Raw genomic sequence first — 20,871 nt, 5'->3', positions numbered from 1 at the left:
GCAAAGCCACCCTTCAGCGACTCCCCCTATCGGCTAGCCCTACGCTAATCAAGAATTTTCACCGCGCCGGGGCCCTTTTCGTCATCGGTGCCGAGCCGGCGGGGTTCCCAGGCCTGTCACTGGCCACTGGGCTGCATCTCCGCGCCTGAAATCTCCAGTTTGGCCGTGTCCACACACCAACACAATCCGCCTCACACAAAGCTGCTACGTCTTTTTCTGGTGCGACATCAACATTCACCAGCACAATTTTGCCTCTTTCGATTCCTCTACCACATCCTCTGCCATTGAAACTTCTGAACAACTGCCAACACCTACATCGTGGGTTCCAACCTTCTCGTTGGTTCGTGTAATTTCAAGCAGCCCTCTCTATCACAGCCAAACACCCCCTCCATTGAGCGGTCAAGGGAATTTTCGCTGAGGCATTTTTTTGCCCTAGCCGCCCACAATTGTTCACCACACAACCGCAGCTCTGGCGACCTTCACCAGTTGAGTGATTCACTCGACGCTCAGGCTGTGACAGCCACCCTTCATCTCCCGCGAATTTCAGCAGCATCTCTATGAGCCGCAAGGACCTGCTTCGCTTCCTATCCAAGCCTGCAAAGTACGCCCCCGCTGTTGCTTTAACCTACCCAGTACTAACTCGTCGAGCAGGCCCAGATAACACCTGCTACTTGCGGGTCTCCAAGAAAAAGTCTCACAGTCAGTGTCCATCGGACAAAGCCTCGTGAAAGACCAGAAACATCTCTCATATCACTCGGACGTCTATCGAGGTTTGACCAGAAAGAGTCCGCAAACACTGCCCACAATTCCGTTCGTGCAGGAAATCTTCTTCCTCCTCTCCTCCACCCGGCCTCCATAACGACCCTTCAGAAGGGATTCCAACACACATCACACACTGCTGCTGGCAAAAGCCAGCCTCCAACTCTCCCACCGCATAGTGGGCCTTCTCTTCTCAGGCGGACACCGCATTGTTCGTCTGGGTGGCAGATAGTGCTTCACTGAATCGTCAGATCAGTGTTTCTTCACCTTCTTGCCCACAACAATTCAAAACTTCCAACCACCGAAGGGGACTCTGTCCGCGCCTTGGAAAGGATATGGTACACATTGCGATCCCCAAGCATTATACAACTTCGCCATCGAGCTTTAGTCACACTCCATCGTTGACTATCAATCGTGAAGTTGCGCTAGATCTTGATTCTAGCAATGCATTCGAAGGTGAGTAATACGTGTTCGCTGGTCTTGCTTTGTATCTGACATCCTTCCAGGCCCCGAGAAACTCTTAGAAGTATGGTTCAGTCCATCGCCTGATGCCCTCCAGGGCTGTTCGGAGTCCAATGGCCTCAAGGCCGTCCCTGCGGACGTCTGGAAGACGATGCTTGATCTGGTCAACTGCAAAGTCTTGTCCATCATTGAGTCCGAAGATGTTGATGCTTACCTGCTCTCCGAGTCGAGCATGTTCGTCTTCCCTCACAAGCTTATCTTGAAGACTTGCGGGACAACCACCTTGCTTTGTGGACTGCCACGTATCCTCGAAATCGCGGTCCTCTTTGGCGGCTTTCCACGTGCGACAGCTCCACCATCCAACGCCATCGCCGTCGCGGCGGCTCCATACCGGGTTTTCTACAGTCGCAAGAACTATTTATTCCCTGACCGCCAACGTGGCCCACATCGCAGCTGGCGTGATGAAGTGTACGCCCTTGACAAACTCTTTGTCGGGGGGTCTGCGTACATGATTGGCAAGATGAACGGCGAGCATTGGTACCTGTACTTGACAGAACCATACACCATGTTGACGCCACCAGCAAGCCCACAGAGCATGGGCAGTCCTGGGACGGAGACCAAAATCCTGGAGTTACCGTCGACGCTGGTGGTCGATCGTGGTTCGAAGGTGTGCGAAGGTGAAGACGAAACTCTCGAGATCCTCATGACTGATTTGGACGAGGAGAATGCTCGACAATTCTACCTCGACCATGCGAGTGCGGTCGCAGAAGATCAGTGGAGAGGATCTCAAGGAGGACGAGACGATCACATCGATGTATTCAGCAATGCATCCTCCGACGACAGCGACATTTCTCTCAAGGAGGAAGCCCTTCCCTCTGAACTCACCACCGAAGGGCACGCTCTCGGCACCGTGGTATCGGAGTCGTGCGGCCTGTCCAATGTCTATCCGACAGACAAGTATCCGGATGCTCGAGTCGATGCGTATCTCTTTACCCCATGCGGATTCTCGGCCAACGGAGTCATCCCAGCCCCCAACGGGGAGAAGGGAACTCACTACTTCACTGTTCACGTGACTCCAGAACCAATCTGCTCTTATGCATCTTTCGAGACCAATGTCCCTTGCGGCCAGAAGGGTCGTGAAACGGCCGACATCATCCAGCATGTCGTGGACATCTTTAAGCCCGGCCGGTTCACCGTCACTCTTTTCGAAGCTACGGCGACCTACGAGGAAAAGGCGTATGCTGACCATGATGAGCTGGCTGAAATCAGGATGTTGAAGCGACAGGCTGCTCGTCGCAATACCAAGATGGATGCCATCAAAGGGTACCGTCGCGTCGATCGTATCGTTCACGACCTTGACGGCTACGACTTGGTCTTCCGATACTATGAGCGCAACGACTGGAAGGGCGGAGCTCCACGAATTGGGGAGTAGCAACTCGGATGATATTATACACGGCGATCATGCCTGCAGGCGCGCACAGGCTGGTGACAATTGCGTGAGGGACTGCCAAGGGGTAGCGAGGTTGGTGTGCCTAAAAAGTGCCTTCTCAGGAAGAACTTGCCGATGGCTTCTGATGGTTTTATGTTTCTTGCATTACTTCCACTCTTTTGAACCCAGTCATAGTTGACGATAGAGCCCGTTGAATAGCGGCATTTTACCCGATACTCTCCAATTGTTTTCTCTTGCTCTTCGGTCCACAAGATAGATAGATGTCGATGCCACATCGTGCCGATGCCCCTAATAAGGTTCTCGGATGAGGAGTATTTCATCGATTGCCTGCCTGCCTGTGAGCCATTCCGAAGAGAGGTGTTGTAGAACGACGGGATCGCCGCTTCGTAACGTTAAAAACGGTTCGATGCGAGCTGTGGATCGTCAGGTAGATAGAGTTGAGATGATTCCAAGTCAAGCATGGCAGGCAGGTCTGAGATATGAACACCTTTGGTACCGTTCATATCTTAAACCGAGAATCGACTCGATCGAATCGAGGACAACGATGAATCCATACATACATACTGTACCCCGAAAAGGGGCTGCTATATAAGAGGAAGGAGGGACAAGGCTGAGCCTCACAGGGAGGGTGGCACTGCCGCCTTGGCGGGTTTCAAATACCGTATAGAAAGTATATCAACGCTCCCCTCCACCCCCTTCGTTTTCCTTTTTGGCCACCCAATCTTATCCTGCGTATATGGCGACGACGTCAAGGGTTTACAAAGTCACTGTCACTGTTAGTGTCATAGGGTGGAAAGCCAGGAGCTTCAGAGGTAAGAACGAAACCCCAGGAAACAAACGGGACTCTCGGGGAGTTGTTCTCCGCACATTACTGTATTGTTTCATACTCCTTCCTCTATCTAACACTACATTGCCCAGGCGGGAGCCCCAGCAGTGTCTGCTCGTTGCTCGTTATCTGCGGATCGTCGTCGTCGGGGATCCGTTATGTTCGAAAAAGTCAAGAAATCTCTGTTGGACTTTCTGTGGAACATGTAACGCCATCTATGTACCTATTCCATGTATATCACCAAAACAAGAACCCTGCGAAAAACCTTCTCGTATCTATCCCCGTTTGACAAGGCCGTCTGTCTCTCGCTAGATCACACCCACCGTGGCGGCCCTCGTCTTGAGAGGACGTATCGACACCAACAGCGGCGGTGCGGCAGCGAGCTCGACGACCTTTCTGACCTCGGATTGGACGACCAGCGCTGTCGAGCTCCGCGTCGGCGCGGCCAGGTTCTTCTTCTTCTCCACTCCGGACATGGGCACGACGGGCACATGCACCACCTCGCAGTTGACGGTTGCCGTGGTGGCGCGCCAGGTGTTGCCCACGGGCACATCGTGCATCTCCACGGACAAGACATACCGGGTTTTCTTGGTGCGGGTGCCGGTGGCGGTGGTGGTGTTGTTGGAGCGATCCTCGATGGTGACTGAGTTCCACTTGTCCATGCCTCGCAGCACCCCGTACGTGTCGGAGAAGTGGGCGAACAGCATGTCCCGGACGGCGTTCTGGCGGTGGTCGGCGGGCAGGCTGGCGTCGTCGCCGTGGGCCAGCGCCACCAGGGCCGCGGAGAGGTTGTTGTTTTTGTTTTCGTCGTCGTTATCGTTGTCGTGATCTCTTGCATTACTGCTCCCGGATCTGGACTCGTGGAAGATGGCCGCCCACGAGTCAAGTCGCCAGCTCCGGATGAAGGACTTGTGCACGCCGCAGAGGAGAACGAGGCGCTCGCGCACTCGCGGGGCAGACGGAGAAGTCTCGAAAGTAAAGGGCACGATGCCGACAAAGTGGGCGGACTCGAAGCCGAAGAACCGCGTGGTGTCGGCTTCCCAGTGCTGGACGGGCAGGACGTCGCCGAGCCTCATGTGGCGCCGGAGGGACTCGGCAAACTGCATCGTGACGCTCGAGATGCGGTAGTTGGCCTCGGTCAGTTGTTGGCCGTGCACGCTTTTGCGGACGTGGACAGTGCGCCGGGTGCCCTGCCACCAGAGCAGCCGCGATTTCTCGGCCGTGATGTACTTCGGGAGGACTCGGACGAACGTCTCGCCGACCTTCTTGAGCTGCACGTACAGCCACTCTGGGTTGGAAGGGGTGCCGTTGCGACAGCATCCCAGGTCCAGAATGCAGCAGTCGACTTGGCCTGGGAGGAAGATGCCTTCGGCACGCAGCCCGTTGCTGGTGACGGAGACCTCATTTCCCAGGCTCTGCCGCTCGTGTGGTGCCTTGAGGTCGAAGCAGTCTGAGAATTCTGACGGCGATTCTGCGAAGATGCCGCGATAGAGTGACGTTCCCGAGGTGTTTTGCCACGCGAACAGACTCAGGTCGTTGTGTTCTTTGAGGATCTCTTCTTGCAGGCGGAGGAACGCTCGGTCCCCTTCCCCGTATAGAAGCGGCATGTTGACGTTGAAGATTCCCAGCAGGCAGTAGGCAATGTCTTCGACGCGGCTCGTTTCCCGGGCCGCCGCCCACGACATCTTCCGGCCGACGGGGACAAAGTCGAGGTTGTGGCCGTTGACGAGCACGTCCGAGTCGATCTGCGTGATCTGGGCCAGCAGGTCTTGGAATTTGGCCTTGGTGCCGGCTTCGACCCACCACTTGTCGTAGAAGCGGACCTTTTGCGGCGCGATCAATTCCTGCAGCGTCCATCCCCGCGTAAACCAGCGGCACGCTTGGAGTTGTGTGAGGTCCGAGGCATTTTCCAGGTCTGAAAGGTAGGCATAGCAGATGTGAGAGTCTCGGTACCACTTGAACATGGAGTTGATGGCCTCCGACAGCTCGGCGCTGCTGCTCTTGTCGATGCAACAAGTGTCGACCCAGGCGTATTTCAGTCCATCAGCCTTGGCCATGGTGCAGGTCATTTCGATCTTTGCGTAACCAGACTTTGTTTTCAGCTTGTCGGCCTCGGCACCTCCCGACTCGATGCATTTCCACTCATGAAAGTTGATCTCTTCTTTGCCCCAAGTGTGTGAGAGGATGGCGTAGGACCCTGCCGGAGGGTAGACAATGGATTCAAGTTTCAGGGTTTCCGTGTCGATCAGCAACATCTCCGCCTCTTGTACAGAATATACACTTGAGAAAGGTCAAAGCCGATAAATCAGGTGCTAGGGCAACGGCGACGAATGAAATTCGAAAAGGCGTATCCTGTGCTGTGATCCGGTATCTAAGATTCTTGGGAATTCCCTAATGAATAGGGCTGTGGCCTGGACAGGTATTGTTTGAAAGAGCAACGAAGTGACGAAGAACCAACTTTAGATGAAAACAAAGTCCGTAATCACAAGGTTATTTCAGAACAGAATAAGGCAGATGCTAGATGAAGAGATAACAGACCGCTGCCACAAGGAAAAAGGATGGAACCTCCTCTAGTCAGTCCAAGTTGGCGGCGGTGCGTTGGCACTTCAGCCTCGCGAGGCTGCGTAAGAATCACCGCCGTTGGTTGCCGTGCCATCCTCGAATCCTCATATCGGACCAATCATAAATGATCTCGGTGTTGGCAAGACGTGGCGTAGAATGAATTGTTCGCCCTCCCAGAGGGTGTCGAACATGGATCCTCGACCTTGGTCGGCGTGCCGACCTCTATTCGTCTGAGTTCCATGTGATCGGTGCCAGACTCTCATCATTACAGCGCAGCCGTTCCTTCCCCTGATAACCGGCTGTATGGTGCTGATATACCGGGATCTGGGTCGCCGTTTGACAGCAAAAAACAATAGTCGGCAGGCCTCTTCCACGGAAATCTGCCGTGGTCATCGATATCTGGAGGATAATAAGATGAGGCATGGAATACGACTTGATAGCAAAGCCCACGCCCAGCCAGGGTTGGCGCTTAATCCAAGACCTCTCGCCACAAGCCGTTCGAGGATTCATGCCCGAACCTCCCCAAGTTTGTCGAGACAGACTGTGACAGCTTTCGCGAGTCACCATCCTCGTGGTGGCAGTTTTGATATAGACTCGGGAGGGATGACGTCCGGTCACCTACCAATCCCTTATCGCAATAGAACCGTTTGAGCAGCGCAGGTAGACGAAAAACCCGAGTCGTCCGAGGTCATAACTTCATTCGTGAGGCTCTATATATTCAATATAAGACAATTGATTGCAGCATTCCAAACCCAGGAGCACCACCAGGAATCGAGTAACATCTTGCTAGGCTTCCGTGACTTCCACAGAAAAAGGTCGTTAGAGAAACAGCAGAACAACCAATCAAGGCGAATAGATGGAGGGAGAGGACAGCGACACCAGTGTAAATAGATCGACCGTATAGCTGGCCGACATCTGCCAGAAGTGCCACCGTTCCATGCGCACAGCCACAATCACACATTCGGTTGCAATTGACGAGAACGATTGGATAGGACTCGTAGGTGGTTGACGGCAAGGCCAGCTCTTTGGAGCCAGGTTCGGGCGGCGGCATCTTGTCTTACCATAACAATCTCCGCATTGTTACGATTATGTTTCCGAAGCTCCGTGTATTGTCCTCCCTCAGCTCGCACGGTCTGTCGCATCGATGGAAGAAGTGTCTCTCATCGACCCGGGCCTTGTGATCTATTCCCCTTGTCGCCTGTCGCCGAACTTGACTTGTGCCGAGCCCGCCTCTAAGCGGTTTGTTTCCCCAGATTTAGCACAGGAAGCAATCTTCTTTCTGCTTTCCCCGCGTGGAGAGGTCCCCAGGATCTGCTTTCTTTCATGGACGTGCGGTTCCGCATGCCATCCCCGAGGCTGATGTGCGGATAACGCGTCCCATAATCTCAGCACCCCCCCGGTCCGCACGCAGAGCAGGTTTCGTTTCATGGACTTGGGTCTAAGGAGAATTAAGGGATAGCTAATGCAGGGACCTTGACAGGGTTTGTCGATCGTATCCATTGGGCCGAAGCATTCTGTCCTGGCCTGGCCAGGCTGTGATAGGGTCTGTCAGACACCGTGCGGCTAAGGTTGCGCGGGGATGGGGGTCGTCCTTAAAGCTGTCCGCAGCCGCACCCTCCTGTGCGATACATGTACTGACCAATGCGAACCGATGGCTTGCCCCAGAGGCGCTGAGTCGTACCATGGCAAAAGCAAAGGGGGAAAGGGAGCTCAACTTCTGGCGACAGTAAAACCCATCTACACGCTGGTCCTCGTTAGCTGCTAGCCCCGGGGAACACTGTTATCCGACGGAACCCACAGCTCAGGCGACGAACAGAATGTAAGGAGACCAGGGATCAGACCAGGCGTCTCTCCAAATAGTTCAAGCATTGCCCCCTTTTTTGCATTACCTTTGTGTAATTAGTTTTATGCCGAACCCTGGTTCACAGCCTCTTGAAGAATTTTTGCTGCACTTAGCGCCATGTCACTTTTGCGTCCAAGCAGCCACAACGCCTCGATACAATCATTCAGTCGACTCCTTGCTTCCGAGAGGTGGTTGGTGTCCATGAAAAGTCCAGGCTCCCGCCTCGACAGGATCAATTTGACAAGAGCCTCTCCGGCGTGTGCGAACGAGCGCACTAAAACTACTGTCCATGGTTCTGTTAGTAATGCCGCTTTATTGACCGCGTGGTGGAAGTCGGGAGATCGCGCGAAGGACAAATCGTCGTTGCCGAAGCGCGAACATCGGCCGAGGTCTGACACGGCGTACACAGAGCGGAACCTTAAGGCTGCAGAGAATTCCGTTGTCTGTCTCGCGGTCCGATTTGCCGGCAAGGTCATGTTCGAGTCATCCAGCTTCTCGATCAGATCCGACAAAATGAGGATGGCCAGGTGCCAGTGGCTCGCCAGGAGGATATACCATGATTGAATGCGGAGGGGAAGGTTCTCATGATTTGCCACGCAGTCGGTGATGAAGCGGCCGTAGGTATTATTCCAGTGATTGTAGACCTCCAACGTGGATGCGATGGCATTCTCGATCGCATCGGGAGGCGCTCGCTGATAGTAGAGATCTTGAAGATGTCCTACTCGGCGAAAAACGAGGACTTTGACGGGAGCAGCATCGGCGAGGCATGCGGCAGCGTCGACATAGGAGCATGGCCACCGTGTCGTTTGCTTGCGGACGTCTCCGATCCTTGACTGCTGACGAAGAAAATAGTTACCCCATATATGTGACTCTCGAGCTAACTGAGAACTGTTCATGTTGGAGAAGCCAGAATAACCGTCCAGATCACAGGCAAAGCCGTTGACGGATGTTGAGAGCCTTGGGGCCGGCGGCGGAACGTCTTCAACGATACTGGTTTCGCCGTCGTTGAGAGTGAAAGTCCGTCGATTCATGGCCGCGGATATGGTGTCAAACATGATGGCGAGCCAGAACATGAGCCCAAACGTCTGTTTGTCCTGCTCGCCCAGATTGATCGAGGTTTGTAACGCCAGGTGACGACCGTCTCGAGAGCGTTCAGCGTCCCTGAGTTTTCGTTGATGATCATGCAGTTTGCGGACAGCGACATCCAAGAAGATGGGACCACCGTCATGATCGAGAATCTGCCGCAGCGAGGCGAGGTCAGTCCGTCGACGCGAAGATGGGCTGGGGAGGACTTCCGCCGAGTCCATGGGACGTTGCGTCAAAGAAAATATTATCGCCGCAAATATGACCTTGAAAGACGGATTTCCCACAGCCTGACTGAGAGCCGTGTTGGCTTTGTGCCAGAGTGCCTTTTGCATATTGCGCCCAAAAACCCCATGTTCAGGTAGATGCGTGCTTAGGTTCTCGTGCTTTCCGTAGGCAGATTGGGCCCACTGCACCGCAAAAGCCATGACCACAAGGCTGAGGACGTTCGAAGCCTGCTTCTGGTCATTTTGAGACAAGAGACCACTCCTCGAATAGGCGTCGTCCAATGCGCGGACACGTGCCACAATTCTGTTAGACCATTTAGAGCTCCAAGCATCTCTTTCGTCTACAAATGGACTCGACGCATAGGGGCAGTTCCTCTCAATCAGCCAACAGCTCAGAGCACCCTCGAGGGAGTCGTGGTAGATTTTCAGCAGGCCCTTTTTGATATACAGCCGACTATGACCTTCTGCAAGAAAATTCGAGGCAAAAGGCGACGCGGTCTTGTTCATCTGGCCATTTCCATAGAATGGAGGGGATAATCGACGTTCCTGCACTGTTGAGTCCTGATCCTGGCTGTCCACTACCGACTGAGGATTCGACATTGGCTGTCCCCAAGAGCTGGAACCGTCGGAGAGGTAACTCGTGGAGGAATGACCGTCAATAGCCACATCCGGGTCGAGCATGGGCTGAGCCACGTAGTAGCTGTTCGAATAGGGCTCGGAACCGTCGAAAGGTGCGAAGTTATAGTAGGGCTGATTAAGTTGCGAGTGCATGAGAGAGGCGCTATCGTCGTGTTGTGACCCGTTGAAGTTCTCGAACATTGTATTTGTATTCGCCGACAAGCCTGCCGTTGACCCATCCGGAAACGTTTCCCTGGATATTGATCGGTTGAGAGAGTCGCCGAGCATGGAATCGATATCCTCCTGTGGAAGACCTGAGACGCCGTCCAGCCATGCCTCCTGCGTGTCATTATCATCCATCTCTGGTGGCATTCCCTTCGATTCTCGCCGGCGTTTTGTGGTGGTCGACTGGCGCCTTTGATGCGACTTGATCCACTCAATTGTACACGCCTTCTTCCACTTCTTACAATTCGTGCACGGAGAGGAGGCGAATATGTTTGTCGGCTCAGGTTCATCACTGGAAGGGAGACCGAGGCCACTGAGGGCGGGGACTTCGTGGACAGCGACTTCGACATCGCATCGCCGTTTGCCAGCCCGACACTGGTCGCAACTCTTGTTCTGACGACGGCGGAGGGCGACAGTCTGGGCCATGGCGTGCTGGGGAGGTGCTGTGTGAGTCGGCTGTTGGGTTCAGGGGTACGGAGGCATTGATCTAGGCGACAATGTGGTCTGTGTGTCGGCGACAAGGTGAAGTGAAGTTCCAGAGATGCCTGTGGGCGCAAAAGAGGGTGGAGTCTGAGTGTCCATCCAAGCCCCGCGATTGTCCTTGTCTGACGGGCGTGCTGCCTCTTTTGCGGGGTAAATTATTGTATTGCTTCGCTTCGCTTCGGCCGGGTAGTGCAGGCTGTGTCACCGCCAATCCGACCTGACAGCGCCTAAACTTAGGGGCCACAAGACGGCTAATCCCAGCTTACGCAGCTTCGGTCTAGGGTACATGCAGCACGGCACACCTGCACCACAGGTTACATCGTACTCCGTACAGGCGCCCATCCACCACCACCCTTTTCCCCCTTCGCCAGCAACGCCCAACACGGCGCTTGCTGCATTACTTTCACTCAGCTTACCAACCAGGTCACGTCCTACGGGAGTCTCTCGCAAGTCCCACGGGTCAAAATGGCAAAATAAATTTGCATAAACGTCCACGTCGTCCCCCTTCCGAGTACCTAGCTGAGGCCACTGTACACTCCTGATTCCAGAGCAACCCAGAGACCCAGCACTTGAGGGTCTGCAAAAGGAAGGATCTGTGAACATACCATGCCCGCCACTCCCTTGGCTCGATCGCACCACCAATAGAGGTTGGGCAAGCCCGCCCAATGGCCTGTACCCGTCGACCTGCCGGTTGGCCCGTCGCTCAGCATAAAAGTCAACCCCCAGCCCTGCTGCTTGCCTGGATACAAGTCGGGTATGGCGTTGGTCAGGTCCGGCTTGGCTGGAGGGATCCCCTGGCGTGAAAAGTCCGGGAACTCGGGAATCTGGTTCTGGAACATCAAATCCACCGTCTCCTTTTTCAGAATTTGTGCACCAGTGATCGGCGATGTGCCGTCATTCAGCAAAGTGGCCAGGATTTCTGTGGTTCCAATCAGCTCAAAGTGCCTGCAGCTTGGGCTCAAGATGGCTTACGGCAATACTCTCGCGGACGTGCAAAAGCGCCAGCTCCTCCACTGTTGACGCAGGTCGCGATATCTTGCTGACTCTCCACGACCAGTGGCCGGTGAAGGAGATGATCCCGTGGTTGAAGCCGACCATCTGGCGTTCGTGCATTCATGTATGCCAGCTTTGACTTCATCTCAGCATTGGGAAACATGGAGATATTCTTGATGCCTAAAGGCTGGAATATGTTGCGTTGAAAGTAATCGTTCAACGACATGTTGGTGGCACGTTCGACGCATATACCAGCCCAATCTATGTTCACCTAATGCGAGATTCAGCAAACACTTCGTCCGAAACCGAGAGGCAGAACCTACGCCATATTGCCAACCCTCACCAGGCTGATGGACCAGAGGCTGAATCAAATCTTTGATATGTCCCGAGAATTCATCATAACCAATAGGTTTGCTGTAATCACGAATACCCTCGTGAAAAAAAGCATAGCCAAAACCCGCTGGCTTTGCGTTAGCTCGATACGCTTTCTGGGAAGGAGTTATATCTGACCAGTATGCGACAACAGCATTCGCAGAGTGATTCCTCTCTTGGCTGGGACAAGCTTGCCATCAGGTTGCAAGACGCTCAAATTCTTGATCTCGGGACACAACTGGGCGACTTGGTTTGCATCGTCCAGCGACAGTTTGCCTTGCTCCACCAACTGCATACACGCAACACCGGTGATCATCTTGGTGCAAGACGCTATCCAGAAAATGGTATCGAGGGTCATGGGTTCAGAGGAGCCAAAGCCTCTCTTGCCGGCTGCATGAGCGTAGAGCTCCTTACCATCTTTTCCAATGGCAATACCGACCAACCCTGGAATCCCCTTGTCCGCATCAACGCAGGCAGCGTTGAGTGTGGACGTTATGTTGTTGACAGCCTCGGTGGAAAGCCCCATTTTAACGGATATAGAGCAAGGACGGAATGCTGTTTGCTTCAGCCTTACCAATTTGCAAAGGGACACGGCCAGGAGCAGGAGGGCTTATGAGCAGCTATACAAGATTCGCCTGGCACTTGTTCTAAATATCAAGTCAGTCCTTGTGCGTGCTTTCCCCTCTCCTTCTGGCTTCATCTTCTCACACTCCCCTCGGATGAGCTGTTTTCCATCGTTTCGGCAACAACGATGCGGGTCCGAGATTCACTTGCACCGCGCCTCATCCTTTGACCCTGAAGCCGTCTTCAGAAAATCCGTTCTGATGTGCGGAGACGCATTCTTGCAGTTCGTCCTGCCTCCGGACGATCTTCCTGGCCTTCCCAATCCCCTCATCCAGCGGTAGTTGTTTCGTGTCCATCAACGCGACTAACCATAGGCATAACCGCTTCATTGGACACATCATCCTTGCGGAAGGTATGGTACCCCCCCGCAATGCCAATTTCCTGTATAGTGACTAGGAGTTGGGGTCTTACCTCTTTTGCGGAACCGCAGCGGAGGGCCTGGTCAAAGGCATACAGCAGATCTGTATGGGGTCTCTATGCGGGCACCAAACAGATCACAGAACAACTGCTCACTATACTCAGCCAGTCAGGATGAAAATGTTTTGTATAAAAGAGAGGAACCAAAGGGAAGGAAGAGCTGAACCACAAGAAGTCATCTCTCCTAACTTTCACCCTCTCATCTTACCGGGTCCAAACAATTTTACTATAGTTGATATACATCATCACAACCATGGGCGACCCGGGAATGACCAACCCCAAGCTGAAGACTCAGCTCTGGGAGTACGGCCGTCGCAGGAGGACAGATGGTCCCTATGCGGACAACCTGGAGGTCGACGCCCTCGTCGTCGGTGGCGGTTTCGGAGGAGTATTCTGCTTCTGGTCCCTTCGCAAGGCAGGTTTGAAGACTGTTATCTACGAGGCTGGCACCGACCTCGGTGGCACTTGGCGATGGAACTGCTACCGTGAGATCATTGGGTCATTTGTCGTCGCTTGACTGTGCTAACTCCTGACCAGCCGGCGCAATGGTCGACTCTGAAGTGCCGGAATATCAGTTATCGATCCCGGAGACGTGGAAAACGTACGTTGGAAGGTCCCATGTCTCTGTTTGTCAGTAGCTAATGTGTTCTAGGTACAACTGGCCCTCCAACTATCCCACCTACAGAGAACTTCGTGATTATTTTGATCACTGCGACAAGGTCCTCGATATCAAGAGCCAGACGGCCTTCGAAAGTGTGGTGGTCGAAGCCAAGTTCAATACCGAAGAAGGCCGCTGGTATGTGAAGACGGCCGACGGCCGAACAGCCAAGGCCAAGTACCTTGTCGTCGCCGCCGGCTTTGCGGCTAAGCGATATGTTCCTGATTGGCCAGGCATCGAGAAGTTCAAAGGCATCGTCCATCACTCATCATTCTGGCCCGATGAAGAGATCCCCGTGCAGGGCAAGAAGTGCGCCATCATTGGCACTGGCGCCTCTGGTGTGCAGATCACTCAAGCATGGGGTCCGAAAGCAGGCGAGCTGAAGGTCTTCCAACGAACCCCGAACTTGACGGTGCCTATGCGCCTCCGTGCCCTCACGGCCGAAGAGCAGTGGGCCGGCAAGAAGTGGTATCCGGAGCTCTTCGACCTCCGTGAACGATGCTTTGGCGGTTTCTTGTATGACTTCTCCGAGAAAGGACTATTCGAAGACACCCCCGAAGACCGCGAACGGTTCTTCGAGAAGCTCTGGTCTGATGGAGGCTTCCGCTACTGGCTCGGCAACTACAAGGACTACCTCTTTGACCCCAAGGCCAACCGCGCGGTCTACGACTTCTGGGCCAAGAAACAACGCGCACGCCTGAACGACGCGAAGAAACGGGACATCCTCACCCCAGTCGAGCCTCCCCACCCATGGGGCGTGAAGCGTCCGTGCCTGGAGTACTCGTACCTGGAGCAATTCAACCGGCCCAACGTCGATGTGGTCAACATCAAGAACAACCCGATCGTCGCGTTCGACGAGAAGGGAATTGTGCTCCAGGACGGCACGCACCACGAATTCGACATCATCTGCATCGCCACGGGCTTCGACATCACCACCGGCGGCATGACCGCCATGGGCCTGCACAATATCAACGGCCAGACCCTGGACAAGGAGTGGAAGAAGGCCGCCGTGACCTACTTGGGCACCACCGTGCCGGGCTACCCCAACATGTTCCACCTCTACGGCCCGCACGGGCCCACTCTCCTGTCCAACGGGCCCACGTCGGTCGAGATCCAGGGCCGCTGGATCACCGACGCCATCACCCAGATGGAGCGCGAGGGCATCAAGTACATCAACCCGACCGACGTGGCCTCCATGCAGTGGAAGCAGAAGATCAACGAACTCAGCGACAAGTCCCTGTTCCCAACCACCAAGAGCACGTAAGTTCACCCCCTCCTTCCCCTTTCCCAATATAGATAGATGGATCGATACCTAACACTGTCTCTTCCCCCTCCTCTAGGTACATGGGTGGCAGCATGCCAGGCAAGGCATTCGAGCAGGTCAACTACGCCGGCGGCATGTACAACTACCACCAGGACATCAGGAAGGTGCTGCCCAACTTTGAGGGATTCCACGTCGTGAAGAGATGAATGGCGGGGCGTTCCCTGCCAATCTTGGTAGGGACGAAGTCGGTGTCGATGCAGGACCATCGTAAATCGGGAAGAAAACGCAAACGCGATAGTTTTTGATAAGTGTCGATCCATCCTCGTCTTCACACAAACGAGGGGAGACAGACAGACATATTATCTATGATATGAGGAAAAAGGAATTGGAAATGAAATGTACGCGATTCGTTTCTTTGTAGTTGATTCCCCTTCTGACCCATACGGTGCTTTCTCCGGCCCTAAAACTTTCTCTCCCTTGTGCTGCTTGGTTCCGCGGAGAATCGCTGAAGCAAAAGGTCTACTCCGGTAAAAGAGATGCCTCCCCATCAAAGAAGGACATCCACAGCCTCCTGATCTTGCTGTGCAGGTAGGTATGGATATTTTGTAGCAATGTACTGTAGGGAACCCTTCTATCCGATCCGTAAACAGTTCAACACCCTTCTCTATTGACACACTGGTATTTGAGAATTTGTGACACAATTTTTGGGGCAGAGGCTGTCTATTGCGTCTTGTCCATCTAAAGAGGGTGTAGAGATACCCCTGCTTGAACACCTTGCGGTCGTTCTGCGGAATTCTATGTCGCTTCGTGGGGAGCAAGCCCAACACCCAGTAACCTAGAGTCGCAGGTTTCTTTTTGGTCCTCCCATAAGTGAGCATCAGGATCTTCTCCGGTCGAGGGCGTCCAACAGGGCGGAATATCGTTTACTTTCCACTCTCGCTCCGGCGACAACTATCACATGGAGGGTGTAAAAGGAAGAAAGGGATCCAATATACTAGTGGAGATAAATAGCTGTAATAGCACGATTCTCTAGCTATCTAGCTATCTATAGTGGGCTGTCTCTAATAGAGTCTTCAAGAGAGAGAGAGAAGTGGGATAGCGAGGTAGAAGTAGCCCTCGGCAGACCTTCCCCAGCTTGGTTAGTCACGTGTAGGCGCGATGCGTGATAACAACCTGTTGCGCATAACTTCCAGAGCTCGGAAAAGCTTGATTCTGCGGTTTGCATCAGCTATTGTGACGGCAGAAAATGGCGGGCTAGGCTGGTCGAGTAATTTCTCAAGCAAGACTTCGTTTTTGTACCGAATACACGTCGATAGTAGGCGGTCTGCTGCGGCGGAGGGCGAAGTCGGGAGAGCGCCGGCTTTGATAAGTGCCTCAATAACCCTGAGCTTGTTGAGCTGGACGGCAAAGTCAAGCGCCTCGACTCTGTCAGTCTCTCTAAAATGTGACAAGAAGTTCTGGAGCAAATATTCCACAGAGTCACTGTAATGATGTTGTACCAGGGTCGACAGGGTTCTTGGATGCGGACGTAAGTCCCTTTGCAGCAGCACAAGCAGACTTTTGCGAAGTCCATGTCTGGCAAGATCTAAGTATATCAACTGGATGAGCTCGGGATGTTGTTTTAGAAGTATCTGCAAGTGGTCGACATCAGATTCAGTTGAATCCCTAGTACCCTGGTATTTATCGGCAGATAAATTCAGTATCTTAAGGACAGGGTTGCTGGTCTCCTTGACGAATTCATCAGTGAGCCCGTCAGGGAAGGAAAGATGTGTAGGAAGCCAGTCTCGCTCGAGCCAGGGGCTTGACAGTATGAGGTGGCTGAGAGAGCTATTTCGGAGTGATAGCCAGACCCAATAGATTGTTCTTGAGGCTGCCTTGGATCGTATCTCATCTGTGAATGTTGGAGGACTCCAATGGTAGGCGGTCACCTCTTCAAATGACTTCTGCATACCTTTATCAATGGCGGCCTCAACCCCATCGCAAACCCATTGCGCGACATAGGAGGGATGAAACACAGGCGTGGATCGATTTCCGGAGTAAACCTCCTCAAAAATGGCTTTCAAAACTCTTAGACATTCAGAATGTCCTTTTTCTGCTGCGGCGATCCAGGCAGAGTGCAAGTCGTCCAGACAACCTCTTTTTGGATACGCTCCCCACAAAATTTTGACGACTGGGGCGTGGCCGGCTTCGGCAGCATGATGGAGTGCAGTCCTTCCTCCGTAGAACTGATCCCTTTCGTTCACATCGAACCCGTATTGTATCAGGAGCCATACGATCAATTCATGACCATGCTGAGAGGCTAGCCATATGGCGCTGTTTCCGCAGAGCGTCTTCGTGAGGATACCATCCTTGAGCAGTTGCTTCACAGTGGCGACAGAATTGTTACTGACGAGACGACCGATTTCAGGACTCAGCTTTACAGGAGATGCGGACGACCATTCAGACGCCAAGTCGTCGTAAAAGTGCCACTTCTGATATGGTTTGGCGAGGACTGCGAATGCGATGCGCTCCAGATGTTGACCGACGTGCGCTATGAATCCATCCGTTGTTGACAGGGCTTTGTCGCAAAAGTAACAGTTCATGTGTTGGAGGTCTATGGCGAAATACTTGAGAGCATTAGCGGCTGGGCCGCCGACCTCCCACTCTTCTGATGTGTCTGGATGCCATTTCTCTATATGTTTGCCTAACTCCTTTTCCTTCATTCTCCACGTCGCAGGACACCGAATGCAGCGATATGAATAGAGTCCTGGGTGCACTCTAAAGATATGAGACCGCATTACCGCTCGAGAATCATATGTTTTGAACGGTGTTCGGCAGTTTTTCAAGATGCAAGAGTACGGCTGAAGGTCACGTAGTGGATTCTATATATGATCAGTAATGATCTTCGCAACCATGGAAGCCCGAACTTACTGCCAGTCACGCCTTCACAGCACAACAACCTGTTTGTTGCAGATGTCGCATATAAATGTGTTTTCCTTTCCCAGATCGACAGGGGGAGGGGGGACCACGAATCGGGGTGTTGAATCAACTGTCGAGCATGAAGAATACGTTTTGACCGATGCACTCTTATGGATTCTTTCGGGTAGAACAACGTCCGGTAGTTGCAGGGAGTTGTTTGAATGAGATGAACGAGATAAGGTAGATGCTGGACCTTGCCGCCCGGCCTTACCCGACCAGTAAGACGTTTCTTGTCGCCGCTCCACGAGTTCCTCCCAAGGCGAGCTCTCAAGTATTTCATTGAGTTGACGGGATGTTGACCTTTCAGGCGGGAAATTAAGTACCAGCCGCCTAGTTACCTCTTCACGGGATGGCTCTGATTGAGTTTGCACTCCTTCAATATCGGGAGAATTTGACTGGGAAATTCCGCCATCATATTCCTCAAGTTGATTATTTTGACTTGGAATTTTCTCGCCATCAGAGGGACGAGATGGTTGACACGGACGATCACCAACAGGGAGATGATAGTCGAGATCGGCGCCGTCTCCGTCGTGCGATGAGGAGGCTTGTGCGTAATAGGCGCGCGGGAGTCTTTTCGCCCTTTTTACATTGAGCTTCGCCAGGCGATCAGCTAGCCACGACGGCAGTAAGGGAAATCTGTCAGAAATGTTGCGGTGGTAGATTGCTTCGTCGATTTCCGCCGACCATTTCGGGTCAACCGCGACCTTTCCTGTGTCATTGCCGCCGTCCGGATTCTTGTTCCATTGCTTGATATGCACACGTTTGAAATGTTCAATTTCCGAGGCTTCCTCGTCGCGACCTGTCATATCAGACAACGGCGTGTCGGCTATCACATTGGGGTCGAGGCCAACCAACTCGGTCTGCGCAAGCCACATATCCAATGGCGTTTGGAAATCCGATGGTAAGTCGTCCGAAATCTGGATCGTTTCCGCCACAAGCTTTTGCACAACAGGTCCGATGGTCAATTTGGGCGAGGTTGGAGGCTTTTCAGTCCGAGGGGCCGCTTCTGTGGCACTGTTTAGAGTCATGAAATCATCGTTGGCTGTTGTCGTATCTGCGGGCTCCAAGAGAGCTAGAATGGCGGCCGTTTCTTCAGGGTCCTTGGGTGACGGTCTAGCTCCGAACACTTCTAGGTCTTCAGTGCTCTGTGACCACATCACTTTATCGTCTTCTGTGAGAACTGTCAAACGCCTCGTTTGGCCTTGGAACCTCTCCCGAGATGGATAATACTTTAAGCCACAGTTTATACTTCAAGGGATCAGCATTATTTCAAGGGCTGGTGAGCAAGCTACTTACCATGTTGCTAACATTTGGGGATGTTCCAATTCGATTCGTGGCTCTGCGCAGCTCGGGCGTGGGCACAGCCCTACCTGCCAGCGGATCTGGGAGATAATCACTGACATAGTCACCGAAGAGCCTGGAAATACAGTCCTATTCCAGTCTTCTTTTCTTATGATTGCGCCAGAACCTTTGGTCTCGATCAAGTGGTATTGTCCTTCCAATACTTTAGTCTCGCCAGGGACGCCCTTGAACTTGGCGCGGAGCAGGCCTTCGAAGGTCTATCGCCTTCTTAGTGATTGAGATATAATAGTGGTTGCCTATACCGGAACTCACCTCCCAATGACGGAACCATTGATAGGGAAGCGAAATGGTCCTGCCAAGAGCATCTTCAAACACAATGAAGTCGGAGGGCATTGATGGACCAGTGCTCGGGCTAGACAGACTCGCTAGGAGTAAAGCATATATCTGCATATTGGTCTGAATGATCCTTTGAAGCGCATTCTTCGTCTCTCGCTGGAAGGAGCCGAGAAAGTCGATAATCTGGCCCAGAACGTTATTGATCAGCTCTCCCGACCGAAGTTAAAGCACTCGAGACAGGAGGCAAGTTGCTCTCCAGTCTCTCAGCAATATTTTCGACCTTGTCTTGTATCGGCTGCAAGCTGGCCTGGTAATCAAGCTTAGGGACACCTTGCTGATTCCTAAGCTCGAGTCTTTCCATGCTTTCTCGGATTTTTGTGATCTCGTCGACGAGGCTGAAGCGTCCTGCTTGTTCCTCTGCATCTCTCTTTGAGGTAGATTCACTTTCGATCCCAGTTAGAGCGAGAGTTGGTATGGTGGGGGAAGAACAGCCTACAATATGTGCATGGAAAGCAGCAGGCTCAGACAGAGCACCTTCATAGCAATGAATTTGCGGAACTGGCTGAACTCTTCAGAACCCAGAAAAGCCCATTTGACCTTATGGTAGGTCCCCTTGAGGCGGCCCTTCGGGGCGAAAGGACCAATAGACGCCTCGTAAGACTTGAGCTTCCTGTGGAATTCTTGGAGGCAAGGCTCACAAGCCAGAGCCAGGCCACGAAGGGCATTGACCTGGACTTTATTTTCTGCTGTGATGATAAGTTGTGTCACTTTTTCGAGCAGCCGCTTGAGGCTTTCGAGTACAATCACGGCATGTTGGTACTCTGAAGAGGAGCCCCCAACATCCTTGAGTGCGGAGATTATCTTGCCTGTGAGCTCTGGAGGGCTTACAGTATCAGTCCAATCAGGCCCTGGGTCTCAACTGTGAAGGGAAGGGCTTACGGATCACAGTCACAAAGTCTCCAACCGAAAAGCCGAACGGAGCTGGCATTTTGTCCACGCAATCTGGGAAGTGAAAGGCTTCAAGCTTTGTGAGAGTGTCCTGCGTATCCAGCCAAATAGAGCAGACGTGCGGGTGGTATGACATAGTAAGTGGATGGTAGAGGTCTGCTGCACCGCCCCGCCACGAGGTTCTCTTCTGTTGCCAAGCCAGCAACTTGCTCTCGTCGAGCTCAGCCGCATTGTTGCTGCTACTGTGGCTGCCTGTGGCTGCGCCTTCTCTGCCTCGTGAATGCCTTGCATTCGATCTGGGTGATTGGGAACAGGCCCTTTTGGTTGCCGAACACTTAGATGAGAGTGGTTGCCAGTCCACAGCAATCGCTCGGATAGAGGCAGAGGTAGAAGTCATTCGTATGCATTACTGTAAGAGAAGTCACTGATTGTCACACAGACTAATCTTCAGGATTCTAGCA

General features: G+C 53.1%; 6 protein-coding genes across 6 annotated transcripts; 2 read left to right on the top strand and 4 right to left on the bottom strand.

Annotated features, from left to right (window-relative positions):
- Positions 1-1,094: 1,094 nt before the first annotated feature.
- AYL99_03793 (S-adenosylmethionine decarboxylase proenzyme) lies at positions 1,095-2,653 on the top strand (the record flags this gene model as incomplete). Its single annotated transcript, XM_018835307.1, has 2 exons — positions 1,095-1,215; positions 1,266-2,653. 2 exons carry the CDS (start codon positions 1,095-1,097, stop codon positions 2,651-2,653), a joined length of 1,509 nt encoding a protein of 502 aa, XP_018694957.1.
- A 1,152-nt stretch (positions 2,654-3,805) lies between these two features.
- Positions 3,806-5,752, bottom strand: AYL99_03792 (hypothetical protein; the record flags this gene model as incomplete). Its single annotated transcript, XM_018835306.1, has 1 exon — positions 3,806-5,752. The coding sequence occupies one exon, from the start codon at positions 5,750-5,752 to the stop codon at positions 3,806-3,808; it is 1,947 nt and encodes a 648-aa protein (XP_018694956.1).
- Positions 5,753-7,964: 2,212 nt separating this feature from the next.
- Positions 7,965-10,481, bottom strand: AYL99_03791 (hypothetical protein; the record flags this gene model as incomplete). Its single annotated transcript, XM_018835305.1, has 1 exon — positions 7,965-10,481. The coding sequence occupies one exon, from the start codon at positions 10,479-10,481 to the stop codon at positions 7,965-7,967; it is 2,517 nt and encodes an 838-aa protein (XP_018694955.1).
- Positions 10,482-11,053: 572 nt separating this feature from the next.
- AYL99_03790 (hypothetical protein) lies at positions 11,054-12,429 on the bottom strand (the record flags this gene model as incomplete). Its single annotated transcript, XM_018835304.1, has 4 exons — positions 11,054-11,457; positions 11,511-11,802; positions 11,855-11,991; positions 12,042-12,429. 4 exons carry the CDS (start codon positions 12,427-12,429, stop codon positions 11,054-11,056), a joined length of 1,221 nt encoding a protein of 406 aa, XP_018694954.1.
- A 768-nt stretch (positions 12,430-13,197) lies between these two features.
- AYL99_03789 (hypothetical protein) lies at positions 13,198-15,072 on the top strand (the record flags this gene model as incomplete). Its single annotated transcript, XM_018835303.1, has 4 exons — positions 13,198-13,429; positions 13,482-13,545; positions 13,597-14,862; positions 14,943-15,072. 4 exons carry the CDS (start codon positions 13,198-13,200, stop codon positions 15,070-15,072), a joined length of 1,692 nt encoding a protein of 563 aa, XP_018694953.1.
- A 933-nt stretch (positions 15,073-16,005) lies between these two features.
- On the bottom strand, positions 16,006-20,450 carry AYL99_03788 (hypothetical protein; the record flags this gene model as incomplete). Its single annotated transcript, XM_018835302.1, has 8 exons — positions 16,006-17,472; positions 18,319-19,053; positions 19,121-19,206; positions 19,293-19,383; positions 19,439-19,645; positions 19,701-19,905; positions 19,959-20,337; positions 20,402-20,450. 8 exons carry the CDS (start codon positions 20,448-20,450, stop codon positions 16,006-16,008), a joined length of 3,219 nt encoding a protein of 1,072 aa, XP_018694952.1.
- Between the last annotated feature and the right edge of the window lie 421 nt (positions 20,451-20,871).

The sequence above is a fragment of the Fonsecaea erecta genome (assembly GCF_001651985.1).
Source record: "Fonsecaea erecta strain CBS 125763 chromosome Unknown Scaff3, whole genome shotgun sequence".
Classification (NCBI taxonomy): domain Eukaryota; kingdom Fungi; phylum Ascomycota; class Eurotiomycetes; order Chaetothyriales; family Herpotrichiellaceae; genus Fonsecaea; species Fonsecaea erecta.
The sequence above is the reverse complement of the archived record's forward strand: the minus strand, read 5'-3'. Positions and strand labels throughout refer to the sequence as shown.